This window comes from Vombatus ursinus, unplaced genomic scaffold, assembly GCF_900497805.2.
Source record: "Vombatus ursinus unplaced genomic scaffold, bare-nosed wombat genome assembly UNPS02014793.1, whole genome shotgun sequence".
NCBI classification, from domain to species: domain Eukaryota; kingdom Metazoa; phylum Chordata; class Mammalia; order Diprotodontia; family Vombatidae; genus Vombatus; species Vombatus ursinus.
In genome coordinates, this window is record NW_020954571.1 from 14490239 (window position 1) to 14515242 (window position 25004).

The 25004-nt window shown below is 41.4% G+C and overlaps 1 protein-coding gene and 1 long non-coding RNA gene across 2 annotated transcripts in view; one reads left to right on the forward strand and one right to left on the reverse strand.

Annotated features, from left to right (window-relative positions):
* Positions 1 to 383: 383 nt before the first annotated feature.
* LOC114048585 lies at positions 384 to 22075 on the reverse strand. The gene is made up of 2 exons (XR_003569779.1): positions 22025 to 22075; positions 384 to 702 (listed from the first exon to the last, which is right to left on the reverse strand). It is a non-coding gene; the product is annotated as an uncharacterized LOC114048585 (long non-coding RNA).
* The window catches only part of STK35 (serine/threonine kinase 35), a 52627-nt gene continuing 48717 nt past the window's right edge, over positions 21095 to 25004 (forward strand). Inside the window, exons 1-2 of the mRNA XM_027869615.1 lie at positions 21095 to 21415; positions 22043 to 22670. Of these exons, the coding sequence (XP_027725416.1) occupies positions 21095 to 21415; positions 22043 to 22670 (949 nt within the window). The remainder of the gene's footprint in view (positions 21416 to 22042; positions 22671 to 25004) is intronic.

The window sequence follows — 25004 nt, forward strand, 5'->3', positions numbered from 1 at the left end:
TCCTCCCATCCCTCCAAGCCTCCCTATGTTCATTCCCAGCCAAGGGTGTGCTAGAGCCAGCTTCACTGATTTGCCAGAGCTGATTGTCAAATTTACTGTGTGAGTACTTACACCTCAGAAACAGGCAAACTCTACAAGTCAGGGCTTAGTTTATTATTTTATTGATTGTCTAGACTTAAGAACATGATGGAGAAAATGTCAATTATGCAACTTAAACTTAAAAGTATATAATGGGCACATTTTCCCCTTGGAGAGCTGGTTGTTAAACATTTGCCAGCATACCACTGGTCCCACCCCATGCCTTAGTGAATCTCTCTCCTCCTCTTCCCCTCTTACTGCATTCTTATGGTAAAATGAAATAAACACTGGGTTTAAAGGCAGAGTCAATGATAAGAAGTATTTATTAAACCCTTGTTACATGCCAAGCACTGACTGCTGAAAAGTGGGGGGATGGGGAATTTGGGGAAGGAGGGACAGACAAAGGCAGTCACAGGGGAATGATACAATCCAGAGTCCAGCCTGTAGCAGAATGAGGTATGGCTGGCCGGGAGGCCCTTCTTAAATGGAGGTCCTGGGAGGAACCATGCAATCAGAAGCAGCAGTTGCAGGGGCAGAGGGTACTTCCACTGCGTGAAATACAGGGCTGCAGCAAGACTTCAGGGTGATGAGCTGGGGCATGGTGGAGGAAGTCTGCAGTGCAGCCTGGAGAGGAAAGACAAGACACAGGCTTTAATACCGGCTCTGCTACTTACTCTGTGTGTGGTTTTGGGAAAGCACATCTAGTACCAAGTGTCTGTGTTGTTGTGGGGACCAAATGGGATCACACAGGTAAAGCACATTGTAATGATTAAAGTGACACATAAATGTCAGCGAATACTATTAGTGTCATTATACTAATGAATGTCACGAGGGCCAGGGGATGTGGGCTCACATCAACAGGCCTCCGTCTTGAAGATCTCTCTCTAAAATTTCTCAGGATTGTATTCCCTCCCAGCCAAGGTTTATACTTGACGACTTCAGAATTTTTTTTAAATTTCTCCCCTCCTCCCCCCACTTAATAGTATTATTCTCCAACCATATGTAAAGATAGTTTTCAACATTCACTTTTACAAGATTGAGTTCCAAATTTTTCTCCCTCATTCCCTCCCCTCCCCAAAACAGCAAGCAATCTGATATAGGTTATACAAGTACAATCCTTAAATAGATTTCCACATTAGTCATATTGTGAAAGAAGAATCAGAACAAAAGGGAAAAAGCATGAGAAAGAAAAAACAAAAAAAACAAAGTGAAAATAGTAAGTTTCAACTGCATGCAGACTCCACAATTCTTTCTCTGCTCAGTCTTTTGGAATTGTCTTGGATCATGGTATTGCTGAGAAGAGCTAAGTCTATCATAGTTGATCATTGCACAGTGACAACTTTAGAATTTGGTTCTTGTCTAAATTTCTACAAAAAAAATGGAAAACAGACTTCAGCCCTCGAGCAAGCACTCACGATAAAAACATATTCAACATAGGCCAGGTTTGTTTAACTCAATGAAAAACACAAAGGACTCACACCCATAAACAGACCTGATCATTATCCTTCCCTCTCCATTAGGTCTTCACCTGTGAGTCACCTATGAGGAGGTAATACATTCCAGACCTGGGGGGCCAGCTGGGCAAAGACATGGATGTAGGAGAGGAAATAGGTCTTAGGCAACAGCTAGCAGGCAAGTCTGACCACAGTAAAGAGAAATATATGAAACAGTAGGTGGGAACCATATTGGGGAGGGTTTTAAATGCCAAGCCAAGGCACACAAGAGAAAAGCACTCACGACCAATAGGGAGGCAATTTCATTCCCCTAAACATGCACAATCCATATAACTTACAGCATCAGTGCTGAAAGGCTTGATGGTTCTACCACATTGTGTCTCTTTCCTTTTCTGCTCAATTCTCGTTTTCATGTAACTTGGTGCTGGTATAGAAGTTCTCCAGCTTTATCTTCTCCATCTGGCACTAGTTCCTCAATGACTATGGTTACCCTGGAGAGAGCACATGGTTTGCTGGAGGGGCCTCACAGGTACCTAGTCCTCTATCCAGTGACCCTACCTACGACCATCTCTCTCTCTCTCTCTCTCTGTCTCTCCTCCTTCCTCCAGCCCTCCATAACTTTCTAGTCTCTGGAGTCTATATGTAGCTCAGGGATGTGTTCGTGTGTGTGTGTAGGAAGAGGAAGAGGAGGAAGAGGAGGAATGAATCTTCAATCAACCAACATCATTACTGTGGTGTAAACAGGACAAGTTTCCAAGAAGCAAGTTCACCCCTTGTCAAGGACAAAAGGACATACTGTCAATGTTAAAACAATGGCTTCATCAGTGAAGTAACGAGGACTAGGGGAATTTACATTTTGTCAAAGAATTGCCTCGATCTAGATAATTTCACACTTTGTTTTAGGAGTCTACAGAAAGAGTGTGCAGGTTCCATACATGAAACCACGATTACAGCAAATGGAGAAATTTTGAATGCTGTGGATAAGTTCACTTCCCTTTCCAGAAACGTACACATGGAGGATGAGGTTGACCCACACATTGGCAGAGCTAGCTCAGCATTTGAGAGGCTCTGAAAAAAGTGTGGGAGAGAAGTATTAGGTGGCATACCAAACTGAAGGTCCACAGAGCTGCTCTGCCGACCTCATTGTATGCCTGCAAAACCTGGACAGCTTACCAGTGCCATCCCAGAAAACTGAACCACTTCCATTTGAATTGCCTTAGGAAGATTCTGAAGATTATCTGACAAGATAAGGTACCAGACACAGAGATTCTTTCTTGAGCTGAACTGCCAAGCATTCAAACTCTACAGCAGAGACCACCATTCTAAGGGCTGGCCATGTTGTCTGAATGCCAAAAATACATTTACCTAAAAGACTATTTTAGAGAGAACTCACACAAGACAAATGTTCACATGGAGGTCAGAAGAAGCATTACAGGGATGCTCTCAAGGTCTCTCTGAAGAACTTTGGTTATTGATGGTGAGAAAGGGGAGACACTGGTACAAGAGCATCCAGCATGGAGTGCCTGCATCAAAGAAGGCACTGTGCTCCATAAGCAAAGCAGAACTGAAGTAGCACAAAGGAACATGAGATGCATAAATCCAGAACCATCTCCATCCCAGCTGTTCAAATGGACTATTTGTGCTGACCTGTGGTAGAGCCTTCCGAGCTCATATTAGACTGATCAGCCAGTCAAACACACTGCATGTTGACTCCAACATGTCATTTTGTCTTCTTTGAGTATGAGGGATGGACAACAACAGTAGCAACAGCAAGGAAAATAGTGCTGTGTTTGGAGCTGCAAGATCTGATCTCCAGTCCCAACTTTGCCACTTACTAGCTATGTGACTTTGAGAAAGTCATATAACCTGTTGGGACCTCCAGTCCTTCATCTGTAAAATGATAGTAATTGGACTAGATGATCACTGAGGTCTAAATTCTAGCTCTAAAAATCAGCCTTATGATGCATATAAGGTTTCCCAAAAGTCTTAGTGGAGTTTTAAGCTGTAATAGCTTAATCCTATTACCTTTAACCCTAACGTGCGGACTCCATTAACTGTAATGTGAGAATAATAGTCTCTGCCTACCTCACAGGGCTGCTGTGAGGATTAAATGAGACCAGAAGTGTGAACTGGTCTAGGGTGCTGTCTGGACTCCTACCATCTCCATGTCTGAAATTGATTGCTACTCCTACTTTTTTTGAGTTCATCTTAAGTATAATAGATTTCGCTCCAGTCCCAAATTTTAACTGTGCGAAACTTTGTTTCAAGTGTGTTTCTCGGAAACAACGTATTAGATTCTGCTTTCTAATTCATTCTATTACGTAATATTCTTCCATTTCATGGATAAATTTATGGCTACGATTGCTAATCATGTATTCCCCCTCATCCCTGTCCTCTTGTATTTTTTTCCCATTCTTTCCCATCCACTCTTCTCTTTATGAAGAAGAAAGTGGTAAAAGAAGAGTTTGCTTAACACTAGTGATCTACAATTGAAGCGATTCGTTTCTGTTGTTTCCTTTCTTTTCTCCCCTTTGGCCTTTCCCCATCATGTGTTTTTTACTCTTTCCTTTTATCTTCCCTTTCACTGTCCACCCTCTAATGTTACTTTGTATTGTTTATGATTATTCCTTCACTCGTCTTCCTTTAAATCCTCATTTCTCCTCTCCCCTTTTCCTATTTCCCTGTTGAGACTAATTCTCTTTGTATGTGTGAATATATGTGTGTGAGTATGTTCACCCTTCCTCTGTCCAGTTCAGATGAAAGTGAGGTTCATGGGATACTTGGGATTCCCCCCCAACCCTTCCTCCACGTTCATATACTCTTCCGCTCATATATCTATATCTATCTGTATGTGTGTGTGTGTGTGTGTGTGTGCATGTGTGTGTATGTATATTTGCTTTTTGGTGAGGCAATCAGGGTTAAGTGACTTGCCCAGGGTCACACAGCTAGTAAATGTCAAGTGTCAGAGGCCACATTTGAACTCAGGTCCTCCTGACTCCAAGGCTGGAGCTCTATCCAGTGTGCCACCTAGTTACCCATTACATGAGATAGTAATCCTCTTCCTTCCTCCTTTCCTCCCAATATCTTCCTCTATTCTTCCCATTTCCTTCCTCCCCTAAGACTATCACAACAGAATTACCTTCCAAGCCCTTTTCTTGTCTTATTTAACTTTCTCCATCACCCTCGAAGGCATCTGAGTTCTTCGAGAACCTTTGTCTTTTATCCCCGTATTACAATGTCCTCAAAATGCAGTCACTTCCCAATTGATCAAATGTGATTTCTGTGTTACTGTTCTGTCTTTTGACATCTTCATTTAATTAATTCTGCTCAATTTTGGTCTTTTCATTAGAAATGCTTGGAAGTCCTTTATTTAATCAAGGGCCCATTTTTCCCTGTATTATTTTACTTAGTTTTGCCAGATATGTTATTATTGGTTGTTAGCATTTATCTTTTGCCTTCGGCAGTATGGCATTCCAGGCTCTCCTATTCTTTGAAATGGCAGCTGCCAAGACTTCTATTGTCTACCTAGTCCTAAACTCAGGAAACAGAGGGAGGATTGATAAAGAAACCATAGACTGAATTATCTCCTACATACCTGGAATGGATGCCTTCCCCCATCTCCTTCTATTAAAATCCTTTCCATGTAGCACCTGATTTGTATCTCTATTACGCCCTTATGGAATTATGGTCATTGGTTTCCCAGTGTCAGTTCTCCAACTATAATGCCAGTTTCTTGAAGTCAAGGACTTCATTTTACTTACCTCTGTATTGTCTTCAGCACTCAATCTGGCACATAGCAGGTATTTAATAATATGTTTGTTGGATTGTGGAGGAAGTGAAAAAAATTAAACAGCTTAATGTACAGTTTTATCTGCCTATGTCTCCCCCCACCAAAAAAAAACAAAAGCATCTTGTGTGTATAACTATTCCCCATCCCACCCCAACCTCCATTTCAGAATCACAGAATCTCAGAATTTAAATTGTTGGGACCTCAGTGGCCATCCATGACCTCAAGACCACACCTGAAAGAGAACTGCCACAACAATATCCCTAACAAGTGGTTATCCAGAATCTCCTTAAAGACCTGTGGAATCATTAGGTAGTTTTTCCTAAATGTGTCTTTCTTCAACTTCTACCCATTTCTCCTGGTTCTGCCCTTTGGGATCAAGCAAAAGAAGCCTAATTAATCTTTCTTCTCCGTGATACTCCTTCAAATACTTAAAGATAGTCATCCTGTCTACTTCCTACCCCCGACCCCTAACCCCAACCCTCTCTTACCCAAAGATGTTTACATCTCCTGTTCATTCAAGCAATGCTCACAGTATCTCAAGGCCCTTCATGATCCTCGATGCCCTCCTCTGGATACTCTCCAGTTTACAAATGTCCTTCCTGAACTGAGGTTCCCAGAAATGAACAAAATACTCTAGATGTGGACATGGTATAGCCACACTGTCACCTCCTCATTATTGGGAGTAATGTCTCACTTAATGTAGCCCCAGATCTAACTAGTATTTTTTGGCTTCCATGTCACTCCCTTGACTCACACTGATTTGCTGAATCACTGAAATCCCCAAGTCTATTCCAGACAAACTGTCATCTAACCATGACTCCCCATGTTATATTTACTTTTTAACCCAAATGTAAGATTTCACATTCATCCCTATTAAATGTCATCTTTCTGGATTAAGCCCCATACTTTAGCCTGTCAAGAGCTTTTTTTGATTCTGTCATCTAATGTGTTAGGTATCCCTTCAAGCACTGGGTCATCAAGGAATTCTATTGGATGCCTCTGTCTTTCCTTTCCTTCATGGATCATCTCAGATGTCACCTCTTCTTGTGAAGTCTCTGTATCATCTCCAGTGCCTAGCACAGTGCTTGAAACACAGTGGGTACCTAACAAATGTTTGAATTGAATAACAGATATGAAAGATTATGAATAATATAAATTGTAGGTATTGCATACTGTTCTATATCCTTCTTCCCACCAATATGCAGTATCTTAATAACAATTGCTAACATTTATATAGTCTTTCAGAAGTTATAAAACATTTTCATATCTATTATTTTCTTGCACAAAGTCCTGCTCCAATAGCATCTTATAGTATGGAGCTCATTCTATGTTCTCAAAGGCTATACCAGCAGAATATAATTTCTTAAAGAATCTTCCAAGCTAGAGGGATTCTGAGTAATGTCCGTACAACAGGATATGTTCGCTGTCTGAAAACCAGCCTAGCCTATAGAGACATCACCAATAGACTGAGCACTTAATGATGAATTCTTTAGTCACTACAGCACATGAAGTGTAAAAAAAAAAATCCAAAATGGTCCTTAGTCCTATGCAGATACCCTTCTACTTCTGTAGTGATGGCAGAAGGGGCAAAGGGTACTAAAAATAAGTTTTTAAGTTGTCTATAAACATTAATAGTGACTAGTAAATGTGAAATAATTTTCCCAGGATAAAAGAATGCGCTTACTATTGAAAAAGCTGTCGTGACAATTTTTATATTCTCTTTGCAAATTAAACCTGGAAACAAAAGGAAGCTGCACCTAATGGAAAGAAGAATTCACAGATTCTCCTTAAGGAGGTAGATAACAGCATTGGTGGAGTTGGTTTTATTTTACATCCAAAGGCAACAACAGAAAAAAAATTCATGGGATAATTGGGCATGTTGCATTGCAATGTTCATGATGAGTATTTGCAAAAAGACCAGTGCAAAGATAATTTCAGCATAATGAGCCAACATCTGCTGCAGATGATGAGGAAGTAGAGAAATTTTTTAAAGAACTCAATAAAATGTTCTGAATCAAATCAACATATATTTTAATACTCAATGAATTAAAATCAAATGTGGGTATAAGGGAGAATGGCAAAAAAAATATATGGGAAAATATCAGGATTAGGAATTAGAAATGAAAGAAGCTAAAGGTTTGAAGACTACATAGAAGCCTCATACCTTCTTCAAAAAGAGAGTTGAAATATGGACCTGATGAGCACCAATCCAACAACCAAAAAAATAAAATTTAAAAAAAAAGATAATATCCAAAGAGAAAGGAAATGACTGGTTACCAGTAGAGGAGTTATCTCCAAATCAGCTGTCTGTATAGTCAGACAAGTCAGACCATTGACTTGTTAGAGCAAAGATTGAAACCAATACCAACCAGCAGAATAAAAATGAGAATATATGGCATGCAATTAAGACAACTCCAACCTGACCTATTTAAGCAAGCTGTTGAAGTAACAGGAAAGTATTAAAAAAAAAAACCTGAATCTTATATAATTATAATGACCAAAATAATGCATTTGCTGTCAGATGCAGTTAAATATTGACTGATTTTGCTTAACTGTTCTATTGCAAGGGAAGGCTCACTAAATGGTGCTGGAAGTGAGGAAAGGTATATAATCTCTTAATTGCCAAATGTGATGTTTTTTTCTTAGTCATATCATTTCTATGGTGTTTTTCTTTGATCCACTCATTATTTAGGATTTCATTAAGTCTCCACCTGAGTTGTTTTTTGTTCACACCCCCAGAATGGATTACTATTTTTATTGTTTTATGGTCTATAAGGATGCATTTGCTATTTGGGCATTTTGACATTTATGTTCTATATCTCTGTGACCTAATACATGGTCAGCTTTTTTAAAAATTCCATGTGGTACTGAGAAATACACATATGCTTTAGTAGTCCCATTTAAAAGATGACAAAAGTGTTTTAGCTCTAGTTTTTCCAGCAATTTGTTCAATTTGGTATTTTCCTTTTTGTTTGTCTTTCAATTAGAGCTGTCCAAAACTTAGAATCATTAAAATCTCCTGCCATTATGTTTTCTTGCAATTTATTTAATTTTTCCTTTATGAATTTAAATGATAAAGCATTTGGAGCATGTAAGTTTAATATTGATATTGGTTGTCTATGATTCCTTTCAGCATAATGAAGTTCCTTTGTTTATCTCTTTTTTGTGTTATGAATTTTTGTTTTAGTTTTGACTAATAACATAATTGTAACTTTAAGTTTTTTGGATTTGCTTGATACAGCCTTTCATTTTATTTTTAGCTTTTCATTTTTATTTTGTGTATGTCTTTGTTATAGCAAGGATAGAAGTATTACCCTATGGTAGGTATTTTCCTATGTCACTGTGCAATTCATTATTATAATTTGCCCTCACCCATAGTGATTTTTTTTTCCTATTTACTATGAAATCTGTCTGGGTCTATGTTTTCCCATTCTTTTGGATGTCAGTGCCCCCAGGAGCTCTAATTCCCCTTCTCCTCAGGCAGTATAAATGTTTTCTCTAAGTACCAAATCCCTGCAGATTATTTCTATTATGAGGTCCCCATCTTCCATTGTAGAACACATCCCTCCTACAATGGGAGCTTCCTTCAGTGGGACCCCTTCCCAAAGCTGAAATGAAAGTTCACCATTTTGCCCCTGTTTCAATCCTTCCCTTTGCCTTCTCAACCATCTCCTATAAGATGTCTTCTTCCTAAAAGACTGCACAATTTATTTTCCCTTCAGTGATAACCTATGACATAATCAGAATACAACACATATTCCCTTCTACCTTCTTCATATTCTCTTGCCTTTTATGCACTTTTCCATTCTGCAGTTTAGTACCACACACACACACACACACACACACACACACACACACACACACACACACCATTGACTCACCTGTAAGCAGAGTAAGCAGTTGTGAAGTTTAATACATGATGTTTCAGGACCATTCTTCCACCATCATTTCTTCTGTTTGACTTCTACTTTTACCCTTGTCTTCTTCTGTATTTTTAGAAAGAATTTAATGTTCTCTCTATTGTTATTTTGCTTTCGTTGTTTTTTATTGACCCCATAGGTGCCTTCTTCTTTTTGGTACTTTTTTCTTTTTCTTTTGTTACCTTTGGTTACTGTAGTTGTCTGCATTTCTTGTTTTTCTGTTATCTGGGGTATTTGCGAAGTAAGTAATCTGCTCAGGTTTGGTTTTCTTTGTTGGAATGCTTCAAATGTCTCTTTTTAAAATTGAATTTCTTTTATCATTAATGATTGGGTTCAAGTTTCATGTCACTTTGTGATGTATCTTAAGCTCTTTTACTCTTTGGAGCATATTATTCCATTCACTCTTACAGTTTCTGTTGAGTGCAGAATAATCTTGTGTTATTTAAATTTCCTTTCTTTTATAATTTTAAGGTCTTTCTCCTGGTCTGTTGCTGAATTTGTTGTTTGTCACTAGAATTGTCCAAAACAATATTTGTCTTGGAGTTTGCAGCATAGTTTTTTTTTTCCTAGAGGGCATCTGTGGATTCTTGCAATTGACATTTTGTTTTCTGTGTTCAGAAGCTCTAGGCAGTTTTCTTGTATTATTTCTTATATTATGGTGTTTACATTTTTTGACTTAAGTTCTCCTGAGAGACCTGCAATTCTTTTTTTTTGACAATTGGAATTAAGTGACTTGTCCAGGGTCACACAGCTAGCAAGTGTCAAGTGTTTGGTCTGAGGCTGGATTTGAACTCAGGTCTTCCTGACTTAGGGCCAATGCTCTATCCCCTGTACCACCTAGCTGCCCCGAGACCTATAATTCTTATGTTATCTTTATGCACCTTATCTTGTAAATCAATGTATTTTGCTTGTTAAGAGAGCATGTTGTCTTATAACATTATTTCTTTTTGTTTCTCTTCTTCAAGATTGTCCTTTCCTTCTTTGTATTTGGATTTCCAATAAATGGTTCTTTCTTTTATTTCTTTGGTGAGGTTTGCCACTGTAGATTCAAGTTTTTCTATTCTGCCAATTATTTATTCATTCATTCATTTAGTTTTAGTTTTCAACATTCACTTTTATAAGATTATGAGTTCCAAATTTTTCCTCTTCTCTTTCCCCCCTCTCCCCAAGATGGCATGTAATTTGATATAGGCTATACATGTACAATCATATTAAACACATTTCCATCTTAGTCATGTTATGAAAGAAGAATCAGAACTAAAGGGAAAAACCATAAGAAAAAAAAACAAATAAAGAGAAAATATAATGCTTAGATCTGGATTCAGACTCCATAATTCTTTCTCTGGATATGGATAGCATTTTCCATCATGAGTCTTTTGGAATTGTCTTAGATCACTGTATTGCTGAGAAGGGCTAAGTCTATCAAAGTTGGTCATCACACAATGTTGTTGTTACTGTGTACAATGTTCTCCTGGTTCTTCTGCCAATTATTTCTGCTGTGCAAGACCATAAATTCCACTTTCACAATCCTTATTTCTCTCCTAACCTATTTGGGAATATTCTGCTTTGGTTCCATGTTTTCTTGGAAATCCATAGTTTTCTCCCTTATCTGGTATTGATTCATCTATGTATTGCAATGTTAATTCATGAACACCTGGCCTGATTTAGATGACCTGGAGACCCAATTCCTTTCTGTTTTTAATATCTTCCACGTTGGCTTATCTGCTTATATTCAAGGTCTCTAATTGAGTTTTCTTCCTCCTGATATCTTTAATAATTTTGATCTTTTTTTTCTTTTATATTTTCTTTTGATAGAAGTTTCCTTTTGGGTTATACTTTAAAGCTATCCCAGCTTCTTCCCACACTGGTGAATTTACATTTCATCAGCCTTGGTCTCTGCCCCATGTGACTTCTGGGGGGATACAAGTAGATACAGCTGGATACCAGTCCCCTTTTATTCAGGCCTGGTGGAGCTACTCACCTGATGGCATCCTGCTCCCACCCTCTCTGCTCCTGTTTGATGGCTGAGCTCTGCTGCAGCACAGAGCACTGCTGACCCAGCCAGAGTAAGCAGAATTTTAGCTTTTAGAGACAGAGAGTGGGGACAGAATTGAGCTCTGTTACAAGGCTACAGGTTGGCTTATATAGCCCTGCCAGAGCGTAGTGGCTCTCTTGCACTGGAACAAGTCGAGACAAGGGGATATTGAGTGAGCTGGATGTGACACTGTTGACTATCCCATCCACCTGGATACTTTTTCCTCGTTGGGTTTTTCTGGCACTACTCTCTCCTGGTTCTCCTCCTATCTGTCTGACCACTTCTCAGCTACCTCTGCTGGATCATAATCCATATCATGCCTTCTAACTACGGGTGTTCCCCAAGAGTCTGCCTTTGGCCCCCTTTCTTCTCTTCTCCCTCTGTGCTCTCTCATCTCTGTCTCTCGTTGAAATCATCAGTTCCCACAGGTTTAATTATCATTGCTAGGCAGATGACTCCATGCTACACTTTCTGCTCTTAGCTTCAGGTCTGCATCATCAACTGCCTATTGGTCATTCCACATTAGATGTCCTAGAAATATCTTTAATTCAACATGTTTAAAACTGAACTCATTATCTTTCCTCAAAACCCTTCTCTCTACTAAACATTCCTGTTTCTATTGAAAGGACTACCATTCTTCTAGTTTCCCAGATTAATAACATTAATACTATCCTCAACTTTTCACCTTTCCTCACTCCACAAACCCAATCAGTTGTCAAATTTAGATATTTCTACTTTCATAATATCTTTTTCATCTGATGATGTCACTACTACCCAATTAATTAATAATCAAACAATAAACATGTATTAAGCACCTACTATGTGCTAGGCACTATGCTAAGCATTAGGGGTACAAAAGGAGGCAAAAGACAGTCCCTGAACTGAAGGAGCTCACAATCTAATGGGGTAGACAACATGTGTATATATACAAACAAGCTATATACAGAATAAATAGGAAATAACAGAGACAAGGCACTAAAATTAAAAGGACTTGGGAAAAGCTTCCTACAAAAGCTACTACCTTAGTTAAGGTCCTCATCACCTTAGACCTAAGTTGTTGGGCTTTTTTGTTTAACTAAATTTCATTTTTTTCAATTAAACATTTATTTCCTTTATTCCCTTCCCACTTAAAAAAAAAAAAAAACTCGTAACAAATGTGAATATAGTCAAATAAAACAAATACCCACATCATGAGTGTCCAAAAATGTGTCTCATTCTGCACACTTAGCCCATCACCTCTCTGTCAGAAAGTAGGCATCATTCTTCATCATCAGTCCTCTAGAATCATAATTGTTTGTTTTGGTAGTGTTGTTGTTATAGTATAAAATATTCTTCTGGTTTTGTTCATTTTCACTCTGCATCAGTTCATACAAGTCTACCTAAGTTTCTCTGAAACTATCCATTTCATCATTTTTTACAGTCCAGTAGGATTCTGTTTCATTCACACACCATAATTTGTTTAGCCATTTCCCAATTGAGGGAAACTGCCTTGGTTTCCAATTCTTTGCTGCCAGAAAAAAAAAGCTACTATAAATATTTTTGTACATGTGAGTAATTTTCCTCTTTCTTTGGGGGGGATAGGAAGAAAGGGAACAAACATTTATTATGATTAAGCCCTCGTATGTGCCAGGTACTGAGCTATCGCAGTATATACTAGGTCAAAGAGTATTCATAATTTAGTATCTTTAGGCACATAGTTCCACCTTGCTTTCCAGAACAACTAAGTCAATTTACAGATTCACCAATAATATATTAATGTGCCTATTTTCCATAGCCCCTCTAACATCTGCCATTTTCTATTTTTGTCTACTTTGTCAATCTGATGGTTGTGAGGTACAACCTCAGAGTTGCTTTAATTTGTATTTCTCTCTAATTACTAGTGATTTTGAGCATTTTTTTAAATGGCAATTCTGAGCTTGGATTTCTTCCTTGAGAACCGTCTTTTCATATTCTTTGGCTTTTAATCAATTGAGCAATGGTTCTTATTCTTACAAATTTGGATCAGTTCCTTTAACTATCTTGGAAATAAGACCTTCTTCAGAGAAACCTGCTGCAAAGATTTTTCCCCAGTAACATGTTTCCCTTCTCATTTTAACTTCATTAGTTTTGTTCGTGCAAAATCTTCTTAATTTGTAATCACAATTGTCCACTTTATCTTCTGTGATCCTTTCTCTCCCCATTTGCTCATGAACCATTCCTCTATCCATAGCTCTGAAAGGCAATTTCTTCATGCTTCTCTAATTTATGTTGTGACTTTTTGTATCTAAGTCACCTATCTATTTGGAGCTTATCTTGGCATAGAGTGTGAATTGTTTAAACCCAAGTCCTGCCAGACTGCATTCCAGTTTTTTCCAGTAGGTTTGTCAAAGAGTGAGTCCTAACTCCAGTGTTTGGGTTCTTTGGATTTGTCGAGCACAAAATTACTAGGTTTATTAGCTTTTCTATGTTGTATACTACCTAATCTGTTCCACTGATCAACCACTCTATTTTTTTAACCTGTATCAATCATTTTAATGATTACTACTTTGTAGTACAGTTTTAGATCTGGTACTGTCAGACACCCCCCACTTCCTTTCCACTTTTTTTATTATTATTTCTCTCTAAATTCTTGACTTTTTGTTTCTTCATGTGAATTTCATCATTATTCTTTCTAGCCCAATCAAGTAATCCTTTAGTAGTTTGATTGGTATTGCTGCCTAGGTTATTACAGCAACCTACTTGACCTTCCTACCTTGTCTTTTCCTACTCCAGTTCACACTACACACCGATGCCAACAGATCTGACCATGTGATTACCCTACTCAACCCAATGCCAATGCTTTCCTAATTGCTTTTGGGATAAAAATGTAAACTCCTTTGTTTAGCTTCTAACATCTTAATAAGCTGGCCCCAATGTATCTTTCCACCTTCTGTGGTTATCAATTTCCTTGCCTGCCCTTTGCAATACAGCCAAACTGGCCTTTTCACATGACACTCTACCTCACACCTCCATGCCTTTGTACTGGCCATCTCCCATGCCTGGGATGCCCTCCTTTCTTATTTTTGCCTCAGAAAGGCCCTCTCTTTCTCTAAGATGCAGTACTATCTCGTGTATGAAACTCTTCCTGATCCTCACAGTGCCTCCTTCCCAAACTACCTTGTATTTAACTCCTTTGTGTATATATGTGTATAGATGAGTATATACATGTATATAATACATATATATTATTCGTTAACTTTATATTTATGCTTTGCATATTTTCATATCTACTTGTTTCCCTGGTTGAAATGTAAGTTTCTTGCAAGTAGGGATTGTTTCATTATTTGTATGTATATTACTAATGCCTAGTACTATAATACGCACTTAATAAATACTTGATGTTGACTGATGTATAAGATGGTGAGAAGCCTGCAAACAATAGCTAAAGAAACGGTAGTAGACAGGAATAAAGAGAGAAACAATAGCTGTCTCACTTCTCTTCCCTGGGAAACCACAGGTTTCTGGGCTCTGCATATAGGCAAGGTTTTGGTTTATCTTGCCCCAAAGCAGGGGTTCGTGCTACCTTTCAGAGATCTCCATCCTATGTTGCTCAGTCTACTCCCCCAAAACTTTCAATTCTCCTTTACATGTTTTCTCCCAACAGACTGTGAGCTCCTTGCAGGCAGGCACAGTTTTGCTTGCTTGTCTTGGTATCCCTAGCACTTAGCCCAATGCCACCCTAGAACATAGTTAAGTGTATTTAATAAATGCTTGTTCTCTCTCTTTCCTCTCTTCTCCTTTCCCTCTTCTCTCTCCTCTATCTCCTCTCTGTCTCTTCTCTCTCCTCTCTCCTCTCTCTCCTCTCTCCTCTCCCTCTTATCTTTCTCTCTCCTCTCTCTCCTCTCTCTTCTCTCTCTCTTCTCTTCCTCTCTCTCTTCTCTCTCCCTCTTCTCTCTCCCTTTTCTCTCCTCTCTCTCCCTTTTCTCTCCTCTCTCTCCTTTTTCTCACCTCTCTCTCTCTCTCCCTCCCATGACATAAAAACAAAAAACATCAATAAAACCTTTTTTATACCATGGACAGCCAAACTAGAAAAAAATTCCCTATTTGATTGGTTTTGCTGAACTGGTTTTTGTTTTTGTTGATATAAAAGTAAAAGGCATCAGTAAATTTTTAAAAAATAAACAAGTTTTTGACCAAAAGGATGAGTTATGGGTAAAAACAAAACAAAATTTAAACAGATATTGACATAGATGATAATCATTTCCAAATACAATCTAAACAATGTAAATCAAGTACCACAAAGAGAAGACCAAAAATAATCTAGAAACCACCTTGCCAATCTCCTTGGAAGCCAGTCAGTTAATTCAAATTTATCAAGTATCTACTAAGCACTGAGGATACAAAGAAAGGCAAAAAACAAAACAAAACAAAACAAACAAACAAAAAACCCCAAACACACAAAGAAACAAAAACAGTCTGCTCTCAAATTGCACCCAGAGGAGTCATGCTTTTGCAAGTGGTCTGAAAGCATGGAGGATCTCAAATGCTTGGTGAAAATAATGGACATTGATTTTTTGCTCCAGATTTATGATGTCACTGGTATGGTAAACTTACTGTATGAACATTCCTTCCACTAATACAGATAAGAGGCTTATGTATATATATATATATATATATATATGTATATATATATATATCTTTTAGTATTATCAAAAAAGGATATCAATAACCATTGTTCCAAATACCTTATCTATTCAACTGTTATAAGAATATTCTAAATAGATATTGAAGGCATCCTTGATGAAGGTGTGACAATGGAATAGGCAGGCTTTTCAAGTAATATTTAATAGCAGACCCCATCTTTAGTCAAATAGTTGACTGAAAGGTGTACAGAACACAAGATTCCACTGTTCTTCATGTATGCTGATTACAAGAAAGCATGTTTGATTCAGCAAAACAAAATGCTACTTTAAATGCCTCTACAGAGTGTCTCCAATATGTTAAAATCCTACAAGATTTAATGTTTAAAATTTTATTTGTTAGGATAAGTTAAAATCCTACCAGATTCCCTGAAAGATACAACAGAGATAATTTTGTTCAGTGATCCTCTAAAAGGCAGCATGATACAGTGAAAAGAGCAAAGGATTTGGAGCCTGAAGACCTGGATTCAAAACCTGGTCCTGATGATATTCACTAGCTGTGTGACTTTGGGCAAGTCATTTAATTTCCTGAGCCCTTACTTTCCTTCAGAAAAATGAGGGATTTAGACAAGGTTATCTTAAAACTCCCTTCTAGTTCTAAGCCTATGATTATTAATATCAGATGAGACATAAAAGACCTATGTTTGGCAAGGATGTTTGCCAGTGTCATGAAGGAGGTTCAGTGAAATACTACAACAGAAGAGAGATTTCCTATGAATGGGCTTTTGGTTGTGGATAATACGGGACTGATGAATCAAACTCCAGAACACTGCCCTAACTAGTCACACAGGACTTGGGGAGTTAGATCAACAATCCATAGAACTCATTCCTTCCTTCCTTTCTTCAATAAGCATTTACATACCAGGTACTAAGCTAGGTGCTGGGTATACAAACATGAAATAGACACTGCCTTCAAGAAGCTTACATTCTATCCAGGGAAAAATAGGAGGCAGATAAGTAAATATAAAATTTTGTTGTTGTTCAGTTGTATTTGACTCTTCATGACCCCATTTGGGGTTGTCTTGGCAAAGATACTAGAGTGGTTTGCCATTTCTTTCTCCAGCTTATTTTACATATGAGGAAACTGAGACAAACAGGGTTAAGTGACTTGCCCAGGGTTATTTTCTAGTAAGAGTCAGTGGCCAGATTTGAACTCTGGAAGATGAGTCTTCCTGATTCTAAGCCCAGGGCTCTATCTACTGGGCCCACCTAGCTGCCCAAACACAAAGCACAAACAAAATAAATGCAAAATAATTTCAGGGAGGGACATGAGCAATTGGGAGACCAGGATAGGTGGCAGTGAAGCACAGCCTTGCAGGAAGCTCAGGGGAGCCAGCACTTTCAAGGTATCTCTTTTGCCCTTTGTAGCTAAACTTCTCAAAAAGGCCTTCTACAATAGGCGTCTCCACTTTCTCTCCTCTCACTCTCTTCCTAATCCTTTACAATTTGGCTTCCCACTTTGTCATTCTACTGAAACTTCTCTCTCCAAGGTCACTAATGTTCTCAGTTGCCAAATCCAATGGCCTTTTCTCAATATTCATTTTCCTTGACCTTTCCGCAGCCTTTGACCTTGTCGATTACTCTTTCCTCTTTGATACTCTCTGTTCTCTAGGTTTTAGGGACACCACCCTCTCCTACCTATCTGACTGCTCCTTTTCAGTCTCCTTTGCTGGATCCTCTTCCCGATCACACCTTCTAATTGTAGGTGTCACCTGGGGTTCAGTCCTGGGTCCTCTTCTCTTCTCCCTCTACACGACTTCACTTGGTAATCTCATCAACTCCCATGGACTTCATTACCATCTTTATGCTGATGATTCACAAATCTTTCTTTCTTGCCCCAATCTCTTTGCTGACTTCCAATCTTGCATCAACAACTGTCTTTCAGACATCTTGAACTGAATGTCCAGTAGAAATCTTAAATTTATGTCCAAAACTGAACTCATTATCTTTACCCCTAAACTCTCCCCAACTTCTACCTTCCCTGTTACTGTAAAGGGCAATACCGTTCCCCCAGTCCTTCAGGCTCACAATCTGGATTTCTCACTCTCTCTTACCCCCTATATCCAAGCTGTCAAGGTCTGTCGATTTCACCTTTGTAACATTTCTCAAATACACCTCCTCTTCTCTGACACTGCCCTCACTCTGATGCAGGCCCTCATCACCTCACACCTGGACTATTACAATACCCTGCTGTTGCCTCTGCCTGCCTCAAGTCTCTCTCCACTCCAATTCATCCTCTCTTCAGCCACTAAAGTGATTTACCTAAAGCACAGGTCTGATCATGTCACAGCCTGCCTTCCCCAATCAAAATTCCACTGGCTTCCTATTGTCTACATTAGGGGTGGAGAACCTGCGGCCTGGAGGCCACCTGTGGCTCCCTAGGTCCTTGAGTGGGGCCATTTGACTGAATCCTTGTTCTGTGAAGTTTGGATTCAGTCAAAGGGCCACACTTGAGGACTAGGGGGCCACAGGTGACCTCCAGGCCGCAGGTTCCCCACCCCTGGTCTATGGGAACAAATACAAAATGCTATTTGGCATTTAAAACCCTTCATAACCTAGCGTCCTCCTACCTTTCCAGTCTTCTTGCATCTTACTCCCTGAGAAGTATTCTTCAGTCCAGTGACTCTGGCCTCCTGGTTGCTGCATGAAAAAGACACTACATTTCTCTGCTCTGGCCATTTTCTCTAGCTGTCCCCAACCTGGAACCCTTTCCACCCTCCACTCCAACTATTGACTTACATGTCTTCCTTTAAATCCCAAATAAAATTCCACCTTCTACAGGAAGCCTTTCCAACCCCTCAATTCCAGCACTTCCCCTCTTTTAATTATTTCCTATTTATCCTGTACATAGTTTGTTTTGTATATATTTGTTTGCATTTTGTCTCCTCTATTTGATTGTAAGCTTCTTGAGGGCAGGGACTTTCATTTGTCTCTTTTTGTATCCTCAGCTATTAGCACAGTGCCAGGCACAGAGCAGGTGCTTAATAAATGTTCACTGATTGATTATTAATGGATTGAGTGGAGAGAGCATCAGATGAAAAGATATCATGAAGGTAGAAATGTCAAAATTTGGCAAATGATTGGGTTTGTGGAGTGAGGAAAGGTGAGGAGCTAAGGATAGGGTCAAGGTTATAAATCTGGGAAACTAGAAGGATGGTGGTCCCTTCAAACAGGAAAGTTTAGTTTCCTTTCTTCCTTCTTCCTTTCCTTCTTTCCTTTCTTCTCCTTTCCTTCCACATATATGATAGATATGTAGATAGACAGACACACACAGTGATATATATGTATATATACCTATACATATATATCACTTAATATTGATTGAATGATTAGAGTTGGTATTTCCCTGATAGCCTAGGCTATAGATCAAACTTGAACCCAGGTATTCTTTATTTCAAGGCCCACCTTTACACACCCACATTATGCTTCCTGACTCCACTGCACAATTACTAAAGCTGAAAGTCATACTCACTGAATCATAGAACTTTAAAGATGGAACACAACAAACACAAATACAAAATGAGAGACTGCATTGACTTTGTGGATAGAGTATTGGCCCCGGAATCAGGAAGATCTGGATTCTAATTTTGCCTCAGATTCTTACTGTCCTTCTGGGCAACTCATAACCTCCTTTGGCTAAAAATAAATAAACATACGTACACACAAACATAAATATACATATATGTATACATGTATACACATACATACACAAAGAGGTTGTAGGCATACTTCAAGTCTCTCCTCACTCTAATCCATCCTTCTTCACTCAGATGCCAAAGTGATTTTCCTAAAGTACAGGACTCACTATATCACTGCTTTACTCAATAAAATCTAACACCTTTCTATTACCTCTAGGATCAAATAAAAATTTCTGTTTGTCATTTAAAGCTCTTTCTCCCTTTCCATCCTTTTTACCCATTACTCCCCCCCATGTTCTCTAAGGTCCAATTAAACTGGTGTTCTTGCTGTTCTTCACACATAATGCTGCATTTCCTTTATCAGTGCCTGGATGGTGGCTGTCCCTGTTCCACCGAATGTTCTTCCTCTACATCTAATATGAAGGCCTTTCCTGGTTTCTCTCCTCTTTCAAGGTTCCCTCATATTTCATTTGTATATATTTTGTTTAGAAATATATTTGTGAGTTTGTATCTCCCATTACAATGTAAGTACATAGGATAGGCACTTTCTTTTTTTTTTTTTTTTAATTCAGCCCTAAGCACCATGTCAGATGCTTAACAGGTACTAATACTAGTTGACTGAATGATTAAATTTGGCATTTCCCCATGGCCTGGGCTGTAGATCAAACTTGAACCCAGGTGCTCTATATTTCAAGGCCCACCTTTTTTAGGAACCCACACCATGCTTCCTGACTCCATTTTGTAATTACAAATATGGAAACTGAAGCTGAAAGTCAGTCACTTTATTCTTAGGATTTTTTAAGATGGAACACAACAAACACAAAATGAGAGGCTGCATTGACTTTGCGGACAGCATATTGTTCTGGAGTCAGAAAGATTTGGATTCTAATTCTTCCTTCAAATTCTTACTAGTTGTATCACCCTGGACAAGTCACTTAACCTCCTTTGGCCTCAGTTCCTCATCTGAAAAATGAAGGGGCTGGACTAAATGGCCCCTAAGGTGCCTCATAACTCTAAATGTAAGATTCTATGACCTACATATTCTTACATTATATCCTTAGTTTAGAGGAGGAAAGTGAGGCCCAGGGAGAGGTTAGGGACTTGTCCAAGGTCACTGCAGAACCAAAAACAAAACAACGGTCTTCTGTCAAACCATGAATTTTGGTACCCTGACTCCCTCACCATCAAATATGGGAGGGGGTGGGGTGTCAGTGGCTGGTTAGGAAGGGTTAGGGTGAGTTCTGCAGCTGAGGGGAGAGCACAGGAGCAATACTGATTGGATGGAGGTGGGGGCCGGGCCGGGGGTTATGCACCGCAATTCCGAGGCTGCTGGGTGGGAGGGGAAACGACTAGAGAAGGGAGGGCGGGGCCGTCCAGGGGCTCGCTGGGATTTCGCGCGTCCTCGGCTAGGAGGCGGGTTTTGCTCTGCTCGGGCTAGACTCGAAAGTGCATTGGTCCGGCCGCTGCAGCTGGAGCCCTGGGCAGGCACTGAGGCTGAGCCAGCCCGAAAGACTCCAGGGGATGGGGCACCCCGAGCCGACCCTGCCCCCGGCGCCCGAGGCGGGCCACGCCAGTTACATAAAGGGCTTATATAAAGGACTCAGCCGGCGCGGCCACATGGGCTGCAGCGAGAGGAGGTGCAGAAGAGGCAGCGGGGCTAACAGCTGCAGGTGTCCGCTCTTCACCACGGACACCGTACCTGCAGCCTCGGCCCCGCCGCGGCCGCTCTGGGCCGCTAGGGCAGCCCAGTCCCCAGGGCATCCCCAGGACGGAGCGGACCATCCCCCCCCGAGGGGGAAGAAGAAGAAGAGGGCAGCCCAGGGACGGCAAGGCTTGAGCCAGGTAAGGATGCGATCCAAGGGGCTGTTGGTGGATCCACGGAGCAAAGTGTCGGCGCTGCCTCTAGGGCGACCTAGACCCTAGGGCCCCGGGGGAGTGAGATGCCACATCCCGCACCCACCCACCTCCAGCCCGAAGTTGGGATGGTCCTTTAGACTCCACTCAGGCTTAATTCAATGGACTGTTTACACTAGGGAGAATCCATCGCGGCTAAAGGTGTGGGGGAAGAGCGGGAGGGACAGGGCCGGAGGAATGAGAGCAAGACGAGATAAAAACTCATGATGAGCAGCTCTTCCTCTGTTTCATAAAATTCTCGCCAAGGTTTCCCCCTATCCATTAAGATAGATTAAGAAGACAGGTGCTTTTAGATTCTCTTTCTATCCCCCCCCAAACGCAGCGGCTCAATGGTTTCGACCTTCCCGCTTTCCCCCCATTCAAGCGGCGGCCGCTGTTTCAGTCTTAAAGGGGCCGCGGCTGGAGAAGGAGGAGGCGGAGGAGGTGGTGGTGGTGGCGGTGGTGGTAGTGGTCAGGGTAAGGGTAAGCAGTGCGGCCTGCGATCCCCGCCCTCCCCCCCACCTCCCCCCTCTCCTCCACCCGGCCTCCTCGCCTAACCGATTCTTTTGCTTGCAGGTCCCAGCCCGAAGTCCCGCTCCGCCGCGTCCCGGGGCCGGACGGAGGGATGAAGAAAGGGGGACCCCAGCAGCGCCGTTGCTGCTCCCCCCGCAGCCCGCAGCCATGGAAACGGGCGAGGAGGACGGTGTTCGCCGAGGGACACAAAGCAGTGAGCGGAAAAGGCGAAGCCCAGGGCTCCGGGCGCCCAGCGCAAAGCTGAGGCCGGCGGCAGCGGCCCAGGCCCAGGCTCAGGCCCAGGCCCAGGCCATGGAGGCGGCCGCGGAAGAGGAGGCGGCCGCGGGCAAGGCCTACCTGGCGGCGGCGCTGAGGCGGCGGGAGGTGGCGGCGCGGCCGCGGTACAGCCTGCTGGCGGAGATCGGGCGCGGCAGCTACGGCGTGGTGTACGAGGCGGTGGCCGGGCGCAGCGGGGCCCGGGTGGCCGTGAAGAAGATCCGCTGCGACGCGCCCGAGAACGTGGAGCTGGCGCTGGCCGAGTTCTGGGCCCTGACCAGCCTCAAGCGGCGCCACCAGAACGTGGTGCAGTTCGAGGAGTGCGTCCTGCAGCGCAACGGGCTGGCCCAGCGCATGAGCCACGGCAACAAGAGCTCGCAGCTGTACCTGCGCCTGGTGGAGACCTCGCTCAAAGGTACGGCCCGCTGACAGAGCCCCCCGGGCATCCCCCGCCGCCGGGCCGCGCCCCGCACCCCGGCGCCCGGCCGCTCGGCCTCCCCGGGTACCAGCCTGCGCTCAGCCTCGCGTCATTCATTCCTCCGCCCGCTGCCCTGGGAAGGGACCCTCGCATGCCTTTTGTTGTGTGGCTCCCAGGCTTTTCAAACCACCACTCTAGTCTTCACACCTGTTCCACTGACTTTCCTGTAGTCCCAAGGCCTTTAGAAATCCTCCCTTACCATCTTTACCCAGGGGATCCCTAATACTGCACCCTTTCCCATTTTCTATCTCCTGGGGTGCTGACCTTCAGTTTCTTTTACAGCTTGCTACCTTCCCTGGGTCCTCCTCACCTGCCCCTCTTCCCTCTATCTCTTTCCTTCTCCTGCCCACCCATCCTATTATGCCCCTAAGTGCTTAATAAGAATATGAGTAACAACCTGTATAATAGGTTACATTTATATTCACGTGGAGCAAGTAGTGCAAGTTTTGTTAACCTGGGACTTACTAGTAAATTGAAGTTTTGGGAAGTGAATTTGCTTAGTCGTGTGACTTTGTAGATGGTTGTGCTGGAGAAGTTCTCACCAGGACCTAAGTTTTCTGACTTTGAGTGCACTTTTTATCAACAAGCAGTTTGTCAAGAGGGCATATATTATGCTAGGGGTTGGGGGCAAAAACTAAAAGCTCCTGCCCCTAAGGAGTTTACATTCTATCAGTGGAAACAGTTTGTGTGCAATAAATTTTTTTGAAAGTAATTTCAGGTCTTTGGGGGGCGGGGTGGTCATTATCATCTAGGATGGAATCAGGAAAAGGTCTTGTGCTGAGAGAGTAGGACTTGAGCTAAACTTGGAAGCTAAGAATTCCAAGAAGGAGATGGCAGGAGGGAGTGAATTGAAGGTATGGGGAAAGCCTTGCAAAGGTGCAGAGATAGGAGACAGAATGTCATATACAGGAAGTAGGCTAGTTTGGTTGGATCCTAAGAGTGCATGAAGGAAGGAGGGAGAAATAACCCAGGTAAAGTAAATGGAACCAGATTATGAGGGACTTTAAAGTCCAAATGGAAAAGTTTGTACTTGATGCTGGAGACAGTTTGAGCCAGGGTCATTAGCTGACCTTCACACTTTAGGAATATAACTTTGGCAGCTATATGGGATGGGGGAAAGAGAGATTAGGTCTTTTGCAGTGGTCTAGGCCATGGTGATGAGGACCTGAACTAGAGTAGTGGTTGGGAAAGTTGAGAGAAGGGCATGGATATAAGATGTGGAGGCAAAATTGATAAAGAGTTGACAACTGACTTATATGGGATGAGGAAGAGTTGGGAGTCAAGGATGTGAGTTACTGGAAGGATCACTATTCTTTCAGCTTACCACATCCTTGACTCCCAACTCTTCCTCTTACCCCAGTAGGGTAAGACTAACTAGGATTTAAAGAGGCCTCTTATTTCCCAGTTTGGGCTGTTTTTCTAGTTTCACCTGTTCTCATAGGAAGATGGATAAACTCCCTAAAGCCCTATATTTTGTCTCTCCCCAGCTTGGTGTTTTGGTTAGAGCATTGAATTTTAATTAGACATAAAAAGTTTTATTGAACTCTCAGTTTCCTCATTCTGTAATAGGGGATTAAAAATATTTACCTTACCTTTAGGTTTGAGCTATCGGCCTGTTGTGAGGAAAGCACTTTTCAGAGCCTTATAGAAATGTGAATTTAGCATATATGGAGCTCTTCCCAAAGATCTCCCAAAGAAAATCATATATTTTAGCTATAGACCAGCTAGCTTCCTGCCCACTCAACACAAATAGGCCCTTCTGTCTTCTGAATAGACTGTTTCCCACTGAACTCTTCACATTTTTGTTTTCATCCTATAAGTCCACTTACATTTCACCTCTGCTACATCAGCTTTTGATGTATTTCTGCACTTTAGGATTGTGCTGGGGCAGTGGAGGGCAACTTAAAGGACTGCCTTTGTTCAATACACATTCCCTTGTCTCCAAGTTCATTGCCAGTCATGAAATGGTTTGGGTTTGTAACTTTTAGGCGATTTCCCTCTGGTCTTTAGTTACCTGGGGAATAGGATTAGACTTCTAAGATCCCTTCCACCTCTGAATCATATAACTTGACTTTTCTGAATCTGTTTTCTTTTCTCTCTCCAGCCTCTTGACCATACATACACTCTCAGATCTCAGAAACAGGACCTTTGCTAAATAATGGAAACTTGGTGAAAGCATAAAATGAGGCTCCTTCATTTCAAGAGAGAGCCCACATTCACAATCAGATTAGTGGGTGAACTAGCATTTGAGCTCGTGTTCCTGAGCTCCAA